The sequence below is a fragment of the Tamandua tetradactyla genome, chromosome 6 (assembly GCF_023851605.1).
Source record: "Tamandua tetradactyla isolate mTamTet1 chromosome 6, mTamTet1.pri, whole genome shotgun sequence".
In the NCBI taxonomy this organism is placed as follows: domain Eukaryota; kingdom Metazoa; phylum Chordata; class Mammalia; order Pilosa; family Myrmecophagidae; genus Tamandua; species Tamandua tetradactyla.
Genome location: NC_135332.1, coordinates 137,764,341 through 137,779,710, shown reverse-complemented (window position 1 = coordinate 137,779,710; position 15,370 = coordinate 137,764,341). Strand labels below are relative to the sequence as shown.

Below are 15,370 nucleotides of genomic sequence, written 5' to 3'. Positions count from 1 at the left end.
AGAACAATTCAGTACTATTTGTGGTAACAACTGTTATCATCCCTAGTTCTTCATGTTTCCAAATGGAACTATAGAAGCAACACTCTTTTTCTGGTTTGCTCATAAGAAAGAATGGCCCCTATAGCTTACCAAACCCATTTCTTGGCTTGATTTTCCACAGACTAGAGATAGCAAAACTATAAGATTATATAGCATGCTATGTATTCATAACAAGACAGAATAAAGTTGTTTTCTCTAAAGCTTGGCTACTTTTTATAGCTGTTTTAGTATTTATTTCTTTTGATTTTTATTGTTTTTTTTGTTGTTGTTGTTAACTAAAATGATAAATTATGTTTCTGTCCATTCTGGGTAGTGGCTTATACAAGGCTATTAGAATTAAAAACACAGTTTCCATTTCATTTATTAAGAGAGAATATAAGAAAAGGTGACTTTGGCATCACTAATTAAGTAATCATAGAGCTGTGTGTCAGTAAATTAACTTTTTTTCCTTCTCAATGTAAGGCATTGGATATAAATTCAAAGATCTTGAAAAGATTGATGAGGGACACACTCTGATGATTGGTGGAAAAGAAATAGAAGTCATGGGTGTAATCTCTCCAGATGAATTCAACAGTGGCAACTGTTTTCAGCTTGGTGGAGGAAGTCCTGCTATCTCAAGTTCTTCTCAGCCTACTCAGAAGTGTTTCACTAACTCTTTCAAAAGTGTCTGTAAACCAAGTTCAAAGGAAAATAAACCAAATAGTTTTCAAAATTGTAAACCTCGTCATGACCCATATGCACCAAGTAAGATTTAAAAATTAGTTTGTATATTCTGTTTTTCATTGTTAAAAGATTTTTGGTATGTGAATGTCAGGTTTAGAGTTTATTATAAAATTTTCAGGTTAAAGTATATATTCTTCAGATAAATAATCTGAAAACCAGGGATAATTTTGAAGTAAAAATATTGGGAATTATTTCATATGTAAATGTATAATCCCAAGAATCCCCAAATACTATTTGTTTTGAAGGGAAAAATACATAAATGGTAGATGTATACATACATGTGTGTATAAGTTAGAATAAAATATGACAACTTTATTAAGGAGAAAAATTAGTGAATTTATGAATCAGAATTGTTTATTCTACAAGTTAATGATCCTTTGCCTTGATTACATGCAGTACTGTATGAAAATATTAAATGGTGAGATATCATGCAAAGAATTCAAATTTTACATGTGAAAATTCAATTAGTTAGTTTTCACATTAATGAATTTAATTTTAAAAAACCTGAAACTTTTCAGGTTTTTTTTTTTTTGTATTAATTGTTCACACAATAAATATTTTAGTGTCTTTGATGCATTGGACTCATAAGTAAAGTTGACCTCCCCCAGAGCTTCTAATTTGGTGAAGAGACAGGCAAGTAAATTTGAGTTGTAATGAAGAGAATGTGAAAGTTAGAGGTTAGAGTAGGCTTCTTTCATAATAGAAGAAAAATAGAAGTATATAAAAATAATTTTAATTCTTTCCCTTTTTAAATATTATAGGAATATAATGTTTTTGAGATAAGGAGGCTTTTGAGATTTATTTAGATTAGTCCCTTCACTTTGCATTTTAGCAAACTGAAGCCCAGAAAGACGAATTGATTTACCTAAATTCGAATAGTCAGTGCCATAATTGGGATAAAAATCCAAAATTTCAAATTCCTGCTTCTATGATTTCAGCTTACCCCAGAAACTTAATTGAAATATAGAGATTAGAAGCTTATTCTTCTGATTTTTCTTTTTATCCAAATATTTTGTCTGTCCCACCAGTTCTCTTAATATTTCCCTTCTCCTTTTTACTTACTTTTCTCTCTGCCTTTTTATTACACAGCAGAGGACTGTGGAGGAACTGAAAGCATTGCTGTATTTACTCCAAGTCTGTAAGCATCCTGGTTTTGCCAGTAAACCAAGTGGTTCCTTGATTTCTTAGAGTAATCACTTAACCTCAGTAATATTTTGCATGTTCATCTGTAAAATGTAGGTCCTAATACCCACCACAGAGACTTAGAGTGCCTGGCATATACTGCATTCAATAAATATCTGTGAGTGAGTGAATGAAAAATTTTACTGTGGTAATTTTTATATAAATATGTATATATATGTATGTATGTATATATGTATTCATAGATATATGAATCTTAGATCCCTCTTTCTTGAGCAGTGTATGATCTTCTCCAACTCTTGTCTTCCCCTTTTCCCCTTTTTTAAAAGATAGAAAAAATAGGGCCATTTCTTGGTTGGAAATCCACAAGGAGTATGCTCTTGTTTTGCTACTGGAATGCAGAGGAAGGCCAAGGGCTAAAGTTTCCGTAGTCACTCCCTAATGCTCTACCTATTAGAAATTGATCTCAAAGATGAGAGAGTTCTTTTCAGTAGCTCAGAAACCTAGGAAGATCCACAGAAATCTTTCCTCTGGGTCATCATTAACATTAAACATGACCAAACTCTTATTTCTGTGACTATATTTCCTCTTTTTATCCTTCTCTTCTCATCTCTTTGCCTTTAGTTTTTCTTCTTTTTTGTCTATTTTTAATCTAATTCAGTTTTTAATCATGATATAGACATGCAAAAATATCCAAAAAATATTTTAATGGGTATTTTGATTTTGATTATATTATTTCAGAGTTGTCAGTTGAGCCTACTTTCTAGTTATATTTGAATTTACCTTTTTGGGTGATATTTAAACACATCTTTTAAATTGTGCAATTATGTTTCTAAAGAATTACATTATTATTTGATAATTATTTCATGCTGCTTTGCTAAGGTTCAGAAATTTGACATTCATGAATGCAGTAATTAACTAAGCAAATGGTGGTTAAGTCAATAGAAAATGTGTCATCCTTTCTCTGTTCTTCTGATTAATAAGAGTAATGGTTGTTGTTAGTGTGTGTGGGACTGAAAGTATAGAGGATGTTTATGAAAGAACAAGAGACTCTGAACATTGGCAAATACATCTTGGCAAAATTCCATCCTGTTTTTTTCTGTGGAAATAGTTGTTTGCTCTGAATACTGAACTGTTGGATGTTGTGATTGACCTTTTCTCAGCACTAGATGAATTCCTTATTAGACAACAGTGAATTTCAGTGGTTTTGAAGCACCTGTGTGCATTTGAAGTCTGGAAAGCTCTTTGTAATTCTTTGCATGAAATCTTACATAAATAGGCTTGAGATTTTTTTTAAAAATTTTAATTTTGTATGCTTTCTTATTATTGCTAATAATTTTCAAATATTTTTGGGGATGCAAATGATGGCAAAAAGTTCTATCTTATGAGTAATTAAAGGAAGATAATGTATTCGCTGGCAAAGTTAAATTACAATACATTTTAATTATGCTTTTACATTTTTTTTCAAGATTCTCTTGTTATGCCACGACCAGACAAGAATCATCAGTGGATGTTCAATAAGAACTGTTTCCCTCTTATGGATGTAGTGATAGATCCTTACCTGGTCTGTCATCTTCGACCACATCAGAAAGAAGGGATCACATTTCTTTATGAATGTGTAATGGGAATGAGGTAGGAAAAGAAATCATTTGTTGCGCCTCATCCAAGTTGTGATTTAACCTGTAACGTTTTGTTTTCTGGGAAGAGACTGATAGAATGAGTGTCAGAGGTACACCATGAATTTTAGTTCATAGGAAAGCAAATGGTACTTTTTCATGCACTTATTCCAAAAGTGGATTGTCTTAATTTAATATTGCAGAATGGATTGGCTTAAACAACAAATAGTCTCAAGTTTTGAAAGCTTGGAGTGCTATATGAAAGTATAGGAAGACCATAGTTTCTCCTAAGCCTGTAATGGTCCAGGGATGGCTCAATCTCTGCCTCTGTCCAATGGTGCATCTGCCTTTTTCTGTCTCCACCTCTGATTTCTGCCCCTCCTGCTGCGCGTCTCCTTATGACTCCAGTCATAATGAAATAAGACCCATCCTGATCCAGTTTGGCTTTGCCTTAAGCCCCACATAGTTCTTGACAGGTGGAATGTGCCAGGCATACTTTCAGGAACTGAACATACAAGTGTCAGGACCATGGTGCTTACTCTTAAGTAGCTTATAAACTATTTTTGGAAATAGATAGAAACAACCAACCTTAATCTAGTATAATAAGAGCTCCCTATGAATATGATAAAGGGTTGTGGGAGTAAAATGGAAGAAGCCTTTATTCTGCTTAGAAAGAATATGGAATTCTTATCTCTTTTCAATTAGAGAAATTGTAGGTTACAGACCAATCATGTGCAAAATAGAGTTTATTTATTTTTGTTGCTTGTGCTTTGAGTGTAAAGTCTGAGAAACATTGTCTAATACAAGATCCTAAAGATATTTTCCTATGTTTTCTTCTAGGGGTTTTATGGTTCTGGTTGTTATATTTAGGTCTTTGATCCATCTTTAGTTGATTTCTATATATGGTATGAGGTAGGAGTCCTCTTTTATTCTTTTGTTTATGAACATCCAATTTTCCTAGCACTATTTGTTGAAGAGATTTTTTCTCCCCAGTTGAGTAGTCTTGGCACCTTGTTAAACATCAGTTAGCCAAAGGCTGTAAGGGTTTATTTATGATCTCTCACTTTGATTCCATTGGTCTATATGTCTGTCCTTGTGCCAGTACTATGCTGTTTGGTTACTGTGGTTTTGTAATAAGTTTTTTGCTTGTTTGTTTGTTTTAATAGCCAATAATAGGTTATATCAATTTACTTCACATAAGAACAGCATATTTCAGACCCATGATTTCCATTTAATATCAACAAAAACATTCTGTACAGAAAACCCAAAGGCAACCAGATGGCATAACATGTAAAATGTGCAAATATACCTTAAAATCCAAGTTATTCTATAGCATTTGCAAAGTAGAACTTTACAGCAATTAATTACTGTATTTATTTAATAAATGAGTAATTTATTAGAATAGAATGAGTAATTAAAATACCTCATTCTAGTTAACTAATTATCTTTTGCATTTATAGCCAACGCAGATGTATAAGACACAACTTAGTGTTGATGCTGAAGTGTTTTAATATACATCCACAGATTATTTGAAGATATTAAAATAACATAATATTATGTCTGTATTTTATTATTTAATAGGCTCCATGCATTTCTAATGCTTCATAAAGCATTACACTGATAATGTATGTGTGGCCAGCTTAAACACTGCCCTTAAACACTGCCTTAAAAAGTAAAAGACAAGACCCTTTCTAGCCTATATTTAAAAAAATTATACACACACACACATACACAGACACACAAATACATATACACATCACACAGTAGGTACTTCCCATAATCCAAAGGGAAGCCATTTCCTTGTTAGCACAGTTTGCCATTTCCTTGTTAGCAAAGTTTCCTATTTACAGTATTTCATGAGTTATTTAAAAATCGTATGCTTATTTACCACCTGTTTTGGTCAAACCTACCATAAAAAAAGATACCAAAATAGACACTGCCTTCTTCAGGGTAGAGACAATGCCTAATTTAGAAAATTGTTCCCTTGAGATTGTACAGTGAAAGGTATCATTTAGTTAGAATATAAAGCTTGTTTCTTTTTTTTTTTTTTTTTGAGAGAGGGAGGAAGGGAAGGAAAGACAGAGAGAAGGAAGGAAGGATGAAAGGAAGGAAGGGAGGAAGAAAGGGAAACATCTTTAAACATTTTCTTGTTTTTTATTGTATTTTGTTTGTTTGTTTGTTTTTTACATGGGCTGGGGCCGGGAATCGAACCGAGGTCCTCCGGCATGGCAGGCAAGCACTTTGCCCGCTGAGCCACCACGGCCCGCCCAAGCTTGTTTCTTTTAATGAAATATTTAAATCCACAAAGAGAAAAAAACGTCATCCTCTCAGAAATCAATTTTATAGTTAAGGTGCTCACTGACTATAATACAGTTCAAATCTTTCAAACTGAAACATAGTGCTTATTACTGTCTTATCAGATACTGTCCATCCCTGAGAACAGAGTCTATCATTTAAAATTTTGAATACAGTAAATAAATTTTACTTTGAGAATAAGAATGATATTTAAGAATTTTTTCCAAACTATAAACAAAACCCTATTTCATATTAGTCAAAAAAATGATAAATGCTTTTTGCTAAGAACACCATTCATAAAATTTTAAAATATTTGTATGTCAATTAATTGCAATCTCCCTTTTCCTGGGTAATTTCTATTATTTGTCATTCATATATCACTCATTTCCTCGTAACTCATTACTCTGTAATTTTTGTTAATAGCATTTAATAGATAACAGAGGAAAGGTACAATATAGAACTTAAAGGAGCTCTGAAGTGAGATTTATGTATCCCTGTGGCATAGAGAATTTGGAAATAATCTGAATGCCATCCAAGAAATGCAAAAAATAATCTATGAAAGAAAGAATACATGTGGTAAACCTCTTCCTTATTGCTTTGGTTTAGCTTTCTTGGCCAAAATTTTCTGTAAACTTCTTTAATTTCAGCAAGTTGTATTCATTAACTGTAGGTTTTGTGCTAGGCAGTGACTGTAACATGTCTGACATGGAAACAACTTGCTCCAAAACTTATCTCCAGGGACATCAAACCCTGTCATTTCAGTGGCACCAGGATCACTGGAAGAACAGGGCATTAGCAGATCATCTATGTTGTTGTTAGGGTCAGCTTGGGATGGCCCACGAAACTTTTTAAAATGAGTAGCTGACTATACTTTCCTAACAGGCTGTATAAGTGCATCATGTACATTAGTACTTATTTCTGCCCCTGAATAACCATCAGTTTTCTTCCCAGTTCTCAGACATCTGTTTCCGTTAGACTATTTTGAATACAATTTAAATATTGCTGTTTGTGCATGGGCCTCAAGCAAAGGAATATAAATTGTTTTCTCAAATCTTTACCTAATGGCAGAATCCAGAACCCAGGGTATATTTGTAGCTCTGAGAACCAAAATTCTGTCATTGTCCACACCAATCCCTTGAATTTGAACTAGGAACTTTGTCTTAATTCTACATGCAGCTTATCTTTCATTTTTACCTCTTCAACCACAAAAAGAATCAATTTCAACAATGAAGTTAATGGAAGGTTTGTTCTCTCTGGCAAGTTGGAATAAATTCTTAACTACCTTTAAGAATTTCAACTAGCCATTTAGAAACAAGGTCAGAGAAAGATATTGAAAAAACAAAAAATGTAGAGTTGTTTGCTTCTGTTGTTACAGTTTTGGCTAAATAGGATTTTCCTGTTCAAGGTGGCCCAAATAATAGACTGCCCCTCCAAGATATTCTCTTGCTGTGAAACTATGGGGAAATTTAATAGGCAATATCACAGCCTCCTTAAGTGCCTCTGGCTCCCTCCACACCAGCCACATCGTTCCATTTCACATTTGGTCACTCTATGACAATGGCACCTTGAAGTTGATTCTGTGGTTTCTTTTTTTCAGGATCATCAGATTCTTCTTCTCCATCCTTCCCCATTGTCACTCTCCTTTTCATCTGCTCACTCAGTTGTCCCTCTTACTGGTTTTTGTGTTTTTTTCCTCTTTTTTTTTTCAGGTACTCCTTTAGTTTTTCTGCTCTGTCAAGATATTCTGTACACTTTGCCCTGATACTTTGCTTTATCACCGTGTGTTTTGTATTTAAGTACAAGGAGAAAATACTATGCAGTGTGTTGATAGAGTTGAAGAGCTTCCTTATAGTTCCCAGCTTTGTCTTCTTGTGCCGCTTTGTTAGCAAGATCTATTGCTTTCTGGAGGTTGGACGAAGTGGATGCCATCGTGGAGATCCAACGTGATTTCCCAGGGAGGAACAAGGGACTGGGAGGTCCAACAGGATTGACATTGAGTTGTTCCCATTATGACCCTAAATGTCCAGCTGCAGCCTCTTGGACCCTTGGCGGCGCCTACCCTTCTGGAACTTGGAAAACCACACCCAGCTCCATGAGCTGCAGGACCCTCCTCACAAAATTCTGTAATAAGTTTTAAGATCAGGAACTATGAGTCCTCCAACTTCATTCTTCCTTTCAAAGTGGCTTTGGCTAAATAGGGCCCCTTCATCATCCATATATATATTTGCTGATTGGCTTTTCCATTTTTGCAAAGTAGGCTTTTGGAATTTTGATCAGGACTGTGTTGAATCTGTAAATCGCTTTGGGTAGAATTGACATCTTAATAATTTGTCTCTAATCCATGAGCATGGAATGTCCATCCATTTTATTAAGGGCATTTTTTATTTCTTTTAGCAGTGTCTTGTAGTTTTCCATGTATAAGCTTTTTATATCCTTGATTAAATTTATTTCTAGATATTTGATTATTTTAGTTGCTGTTGTAAATGGCATTTTTTCTTTACTTCTTCAGATTATTCATTGCTAGTGTATAGAAACACTGCTGATTTTTGCATGTTGATCTTGTGTGCCCTACCGCTTTCTTGAGTTCATTTTTCAGTCCTAGTAGCTTTGTTCAGGATTTTCTCTCTGTAGAATTATTTCATCTGCAAATAGGGAAAATTTCACCTCTTCCTTTCCAGTTTGCATGCCTTGTATTTCTTTCTCTTGTTTATTTGCTGTGACTAAACTTCCAGGTCATTGGTGAATAACATTGGTGACAGTGGGGATTCTTGTCTTGTTTCTGATCTTAGAGGGAGAGTATTCAATCTTTCACCATTGAGTATGTTAGCAGTAGTTTTTCATGTATGCCCTTTATCAAATTAAGGAAGTTTCTTTCTATTACTAGTTTTCTAAGCATTTTTATGAAGAAGTGGTGCCTGATAATTGTCAAATTCCTTTTCTGTGTCAATTGAAAAGGTCATATGGTTTTTTTCCTTTGCCCTGTTAATGTGGTATATTACATTAATTGATTTTCTTATGTTGAACCACCCTTGCATAACTGGAATAAATCCTACTTGATGTACTTTTAATGTGCTGTTGGAATCTGTGGTTTTCTTTTCTTGTGGTATCTTTCTCTGGTATTAGTATGAAGGTGATATTGGTTTCATAGAATGGGTTAGATAGTGTTTCTTCCTCTTCAATGTTTTGAAAGAGTTTGAGCAGGATTGGCCCCCCAAACCAGCCCCCAGCAATCTGAAGTAACTGTCAAAAGCAGTAATCATGGATCAAATAACATACCCCTGGAGTTTGGAGGACTTTGTCTTTATAGCTTACCCTGGCACGAGCAAGCTCCACCCGGAGCCTTGGCTACAGTTCTCACTGCTGCCTGCCACAAGGCTGGGAGTTGGGGAATGGTAGCTGCTGCAGGGTGGGTGAAATCACTAGTATTTACTGCAATTTACCAACTTCTTTCAGTTCTTTCTTGGATGCTGTACAGTGTTCTACTAGACTCCAGAGTTTCAAAATAGTTGATTCAGACAGTTTTTCTAGTTTAATGGTTGTTTTGGTGGAAAGACTAATTTCTGGGGCTTCTTACTCCAATATCTTTCCACAGTTCATTCTTCCCTTTTAATATTTAATAAAAAGTAGTAGTGTTCTTAAAGATATTTTCGAAGATAGCAGGAATAAAAACAGAAAGAAGAAAACAACAGTTAAGGTGTTTGCTAGCATCTTGGTTTATTTCCTTCCAGTCCTTTTTTGTTTTTTGTTTTGGTTTTAAACATAAACATATAAGCTCTTGATTTTTTTAAGCTCTTTTTCTGTTTCTTTTTGGCATGGGCAGGCTCTGGGAATCGAACCCGGGTCTCTGGCATGGCAGGTGAGAATTCTGCCATTGAGCTGCCGTTGCACCACCCAGCTCTTGATTTTTTTAAATGTCGTTTAATAGGGATTTGGGAGTGTAGTTTCCACTTAACTCTTCCAACCCATTGAAAGATGGCAGGTTAAGATAATACTGTCTCCTAGAAACTTGAATTATATTCATCTTCCCTCTCAAATCTGCTCTTCCTTTTGAAGGTCTCATCTCAGTTGGACTGTGACTCATACTTCATTTCTTTTATCTCACTTTCTAAATCTAATCAAAACTGCCCTTTTAGTTATTTTAACTTTCTAATTAACATCTGATTCCTAATCTCTTCTGGCAACAGCTTCAGTAACCGTCTCATAGAAATATCATAATTTATCTAGACAATTGCAGTGCCTCGTAACTTGTGTATCTGCTAATGCCCTTCAAATCCATTCTACAAATCTATTCTACCAGCTTGATTTTTTTGTAAAGCAATACTGAACATGTTTAAAATCATTCAGAGACTTTTAGAACTTAGAGCAGTGTTTCCCAATCTGTGATGTGCACTTCACTGGTGGTGTGTGAGAATATTTTAGGTGGTATGTGGCAAAGCCTTGTCTTTTTATTTAAATAGTAGTATAGTTAATGAGTATAAAAAGTGAGTTGCTATCGGCAGAGCCCCCAGTCTTGGGGTTTGTTCATATGAAAGTTAACCCCACAAAGGATAGGTCAAGTCTACTTAAACTTTAGGCGTAAGAGTCACCCCCAAGAGAGCCTCTTTTGTTGTTCAGATGTGGCCTCTCTCTCCAGCCAACACGATGAGCAGCCTCACCACCAACCCCCTCTCTGCTTCGGACATGACCCCCAGGGGTGTGGACCTTCCTGGCAACATGGGACAGAGATCTTGGAATGAGCCGAGACTCAGCATCAAGGGATTGAGAAAAACCCTAGAATGAGCTGAGATTTAGCATCAAGGGATTGAGAAAACCTTCTCGACCAAAAGGGGGAAGAGGGAAATGAGACAAAGTGTCAATGGCTGAGAGATTCCAAACAGAGTCAAGAGGTTATCCTGGAGGTTATTCTTATGCATCAAGTAGATATCATCTTGTTATTCAAGATGTAATGGAGAGGCTGGAGGGAACTGCCTGAAAATGTAGAGCTGTGTTCCAGTAGCCATGTTTCTTAATGATGATTGTATAATGATATAGCTTTTACAGTGTGACTGTGTGATTGTGAAAACCTTGTGTCTGATGCTCCTTTTATCTACCTTGTCAACAGATGAGTAGAATATGTGGAATAAAAATAAATAATAGAGGGAACAAATGTTAAAATAAATTTAGTTTGAAATGCTAGCGATCAATAAAAGGGAGAGGTAAGGGGTATGGTATGTAAAAAAAATTTTTTTTTCTGTTGTCTTTTTATGTCTTTTTCTGAATTGATGCAAATGTGTGGGAAATGATCATGTGATGAATATGCAACTATGTGATGATATTGTGAATTGCTGAGTGTATGTGTTGGGAATGTTTGTGCTTCTTGTAATTTTTTTTAATTAATAAAAAATTTTTAAAATGAGTTGCTTTTAAGAAATATAATAAATAAATAATAGTCAAATGGTATCATATCTATGACAAAAAATCATGATGATGGTAGTCATAAAAAACTAATATTAGGGGCACACTGACCTAGAGTCCAAGAGCCAGGATAAGTACCCTCATCCTTTCTCTTTTGCTACCTAACTAGCTTCATATTCTTGTATTTCTTTTCTTGGAATTTAGACCAAGCTCCACCTATATTGAACTACCCTATTATTGTAGTAGTTTCCTATTCATCCTTTAAAACCCTGCTCAAGGTGCATTGACTTCTCAGTGAAACCATCCTGTTCCTTCCTCCTACCTTCTCTCTACCTCTTTTCTCTCTGTAGCTGGCATTTGACCCTGCAGTGTCAAATTGTTGACCTAGAAAGATTACACTGATTATAATTCAAGTTTATAATATTTTCTATACTCCTTGAAATAGAAATTTAAAATTGCCTTTGGTTATTATTTCTAGCAATAAGAAATAAAAAGAAATGAACAAACTATGCTTATTTTTTTAGTAATGTCCTTAATTTCTTTGGAGCTTGTGACTTTCAGTGTATCAAAGGACTTGAAAATATAGTGATATAAAAATGCATGGTATTACTAATAATATTCTTAATAACATTTTGTCTTAAATTGTTTTAAACTAGTAGGTCTGTAGGACAACAGACTTTTAGTAAATTGAGTTTATTAAATTGTCATTGTTTGCTAAAGGTCAGGGAGCTATTTTAAAGGTTGTGAATCATAAATATAACACAATAGATCTATTGGAGCTATTATATGTTTTAAACAATTTTAATATCTAATACTGAAATTTATAAAAACTAGTAAACTGTGATGAAAAACACAGTTATAGTTAAATTACCCAAATGCAGATGTAAAATTGGTAGTCTCTCTAAATATATACATATAATGGTAACTGATGATTTAGATTCAAGTGTCCAATTTCATATTTATGTTTTAATAATTTAGTTATCAGCATATAATTAATATAATTATCAGAGATGGAGAAGAGAGATGGGTTGTAAGTCAGCTGAATGACATACTAGAAAGTCTTCAGTGGGGGTAGAATTTGTCATAATCATGAAATATCAGCTTCTAGTTCTTCACAAATAGGTGGTGATTCTGCATGCATGAAATATTTTCCTATTGTGATTAAAGAAGTGTAATTATTTTTAACAGAGTGAATGGCAGATGTGGAGCTATTCTTGCTGATGAAATGGGTTTAGGGAAAACATTGCAATGTGTTTCACTCATCTGGACTCTACAGTGTCAGGGACCCTATGGAGGCAAGCCAGTAATAAAGAAGACACTTATTGTCACACCTGGAAGCTTGATAAATAACTGGAGGAAAGAATTTCTAAAATGGCTAGGAAGTGAAAGGATCAAGATATTTACTGTAGATCAGGTAAGACACTTAAAGGTTTAATCTTAGTCATTTTTAAATCATCACCTTTTCAAATCAGTTTTGCAGTTTTTACTCTATATTGCAATATTTCCAGGTATGTAACTCTCTACCCCTTTGTATAAAAATGAAGTCATAGCTTACACTTTGGTCTTGAGTTAACATATTCTTATATTTTATAAGTGGTTATCAGATATATGCTGCTCAGATTTGATTTCATAAAGTTTCTGCCCGTGACTTTTGAAAGTATCATCTTTTTCCCCCCCAGGACCACAGAGTAGAAGAATTCGTCAACTGTTCATTTTATTCTGTTCTTATCATCAGTTATGAAATGCTACTTCGTTCCCTAGATCAAATTAAGAATATAAAATTTAATCTTCTAATCTGTGATGAAGGGCATCGTTTGAAGAACAGTGCCATTAAGACAAGTACAGCCCTTATTAGCCTCTCTTGTAAGAAAAGAATAATACTAACTGGTTAGTATTCATTTTTGTGAATATATAATGGAATTTTTGCTTAGTGAACATATAAGACTTACAATGTGACACTTGACATCTGCTGGTGTTGGTGTCATTTTTGGATAGATTTAATACAAGTAAACCTTTGTTGAATGTTGATGGGATTCTTAGTCTTCAAGTCTGCAACCCAGATTTTGGGGTCTTTGAGGAATAACCACAGTGGTTAAGTTTATGGGATCTTGGCTTAAGTTTATGGAATCTGGGCTTAATGCCTGTGCTTTTTTAACCCTATTCTGACATTTATTGGCTATGCAACTTTGGGCAAGTTATTTATTTGTGCTTCAGTTTCTTTAACAATGACATGAAATAATAACACCCTCTATTTCATAGAGTTGTTTTGAGGGCCAAATGAATTAAACCATATAAAGTTCTTGGAAAACTATCTGACACATGATAAATGTTTAATAAATACCAGTTATTTTTATATGTATGTGCTACATGCTTATGGTTTGTTGCTGACATAATTTCTGGCCCAGACTCTGGCTAGGTGGATGGACCATGTAGGAGTACCAGGATCCTTTCCTACCCACTCCTTTAACTTAATTTAAGAATCAGGCCTGAGTAGATAAATATAACTTTCCCCCTATATCTCACCTTGGTCTTGGTTGGCCCTTCTAATTTGCCATTTTGGCAACAGAAAAGAGAGTTGTATTCGTTACTAATATTTTAAGACCTCTCCATTTTCTACTCTAATCTCTGCCACCGTTAATCCATTTGAAAGGAATGAGCAGGGTGTAATTATTCTTATTATATTATAATTTCATATCATTTTTGTCTTTCATGTGTCCTTTATTCATGTCAGAGTTCTTCTCTGAAGTTCAAATGAGGAGAAAGAAATGGTGTGTTCAACAACTTGTTTTCTGTTCTACAGCCTTAGTGTAGGAGTGTACCCTAGAGTAAATTCCCTGTAATCTTATCTCATTAAGTTGGCGTGGAGAGGGTACCTATCCTTTAGCAATTCATCATAATTTGACTTCCAATTTGTGTTAGATTGTATTAATCATTACCAAAAGTGGTTTTTAAAACTATACATACCTTTAAAAAATGACTTTGAGAAATATTAAATGACTTTTATATTCTTCAAATTTAGTCAGTGATAATAAAGATCAAAGGACAAGGTTCAAACACAGAGAAGTGTTTGTCTTTTCTCCCCAGTATAGAGTCAATATCACTTACTTAAAGAGGAGTAGCAGTTATGGAGTAAAAAAAGTAGGACCATAAGGGGCATTTGCTAGCTGCTGGAATGTGATACATCAGAACTAGAACAACTTTTAAAAAGGGGAATTTAATTAGTTACAAGTTTACAGTTCTGAGGCAATGAAAATGCCCAAATTAATACAAACCAACAAGAGGTTACCTTAATTCAAGGAAGGTCCATGGGTTAGAAACACCTTTGTCAGTTGGCATCTGTCTCTCCAGGTTCTGGCTTGCTTGACATCTCATGGCAGCGTCTGTTGAGTTCCAAGCATCTCCAAACAGTGAGGAATAAAGATTACTGAAAAGCACTGAAGGAAAATGATAAAAATAGAATAGGTTCCTCTTTGAAGCCAAATAATTTTCTTTTGAAAAAATGGACAGTTTACTAATATTCTCAGTTATAAGCAAATACTAACTTAACTAGCATTTGAAATTGAATTTAATAGAATTTACAGTAGAAAATTGATTCTGGGACCTCAGCCCGAGGAAGTTCTGATGGAATCTAGTCATATAGTTTCATCTGAGGAATTAACATTGTCCTTCTTCTTTCTTGCTTTGTTAATCTTAGTTTGTTTCTGCTTTCCTGTCCCTGTCACTACTACTCCCTGAGCTATGATTTTGGATAAAAACTAACTAGAACCTTTTAAATTTAGAAATCCTGGTATTTGTTTTTTTATCTCCTTAGAATTGACTGAAGGGAATCTTATCTTTTATAATGGCAAGGTATTTTACTGCTAAGATGATTTGCTTCTTATTTTGGAAGTACATGTTTTATATGAGTGTGTATAGTGCTACATGCATAATAGATGCTCAGAAACTATCTAAGAATGACCATTTTAACTTCTTTATGCTGGAAAGGGGTTTTAACCTTATGGGATAGAGGAATGAAACTGGTTGATGTTCTTAGAGAGATTGGCACCTCTGGGTTTTAGGGTATATCTGGCATAGGAACAATTGGGAGGCCTTAAGCTTCTGAAAAAATAAACTTACTATGAAAAACTTTTATGAAGTCTTAGATAGAGCTCAGGATATTCTTT

At 34.4% G+C, this 15,370-nt stretch overlaps 1 protein-coding gene and 1 pseudogene across 2 annotated transcripts in view; one reads left to right on the top strand and one right to left on the bottom strand.

The window, feature by feature from the left end:
• The window catches only part of RAD54B (RAD54 homolog B), a 142,932-nt gene that overhangs the window by 88,918 nt on the left and 38,644 nt on the right, over positions 1 to 15,370 (top strand). For both annotated transcript variants that reach the window (XM_077167218.1, XM_077167217.1), the window contains exons 5-8: positions 502 to 783; positions 3,372 to 3,534; positions 12,396 to 12,621; positions 12,887 to 13,094. In XM_077167218.1, the coding sequence (XP_077023333.1) occupies positions 502 to 783; positions 3,372 to 3,534; positions 12,396 to 12,621; positions 12,887 to 13,094 (879 nt within the window). The remainder of the gene's footprint in view (positions 1 to 501; positions 784 to 3,371; positions 3,535 to 12,395; positions 12,622 to 12,886; positions 13,095 to 15,370) is intronic.
• LOC143686384 (vacuolar protein sorting-associated protein 4B pseudogene) lies at positions 6,416 to 7,742 on the bottom strand (annotated as a pseudogene).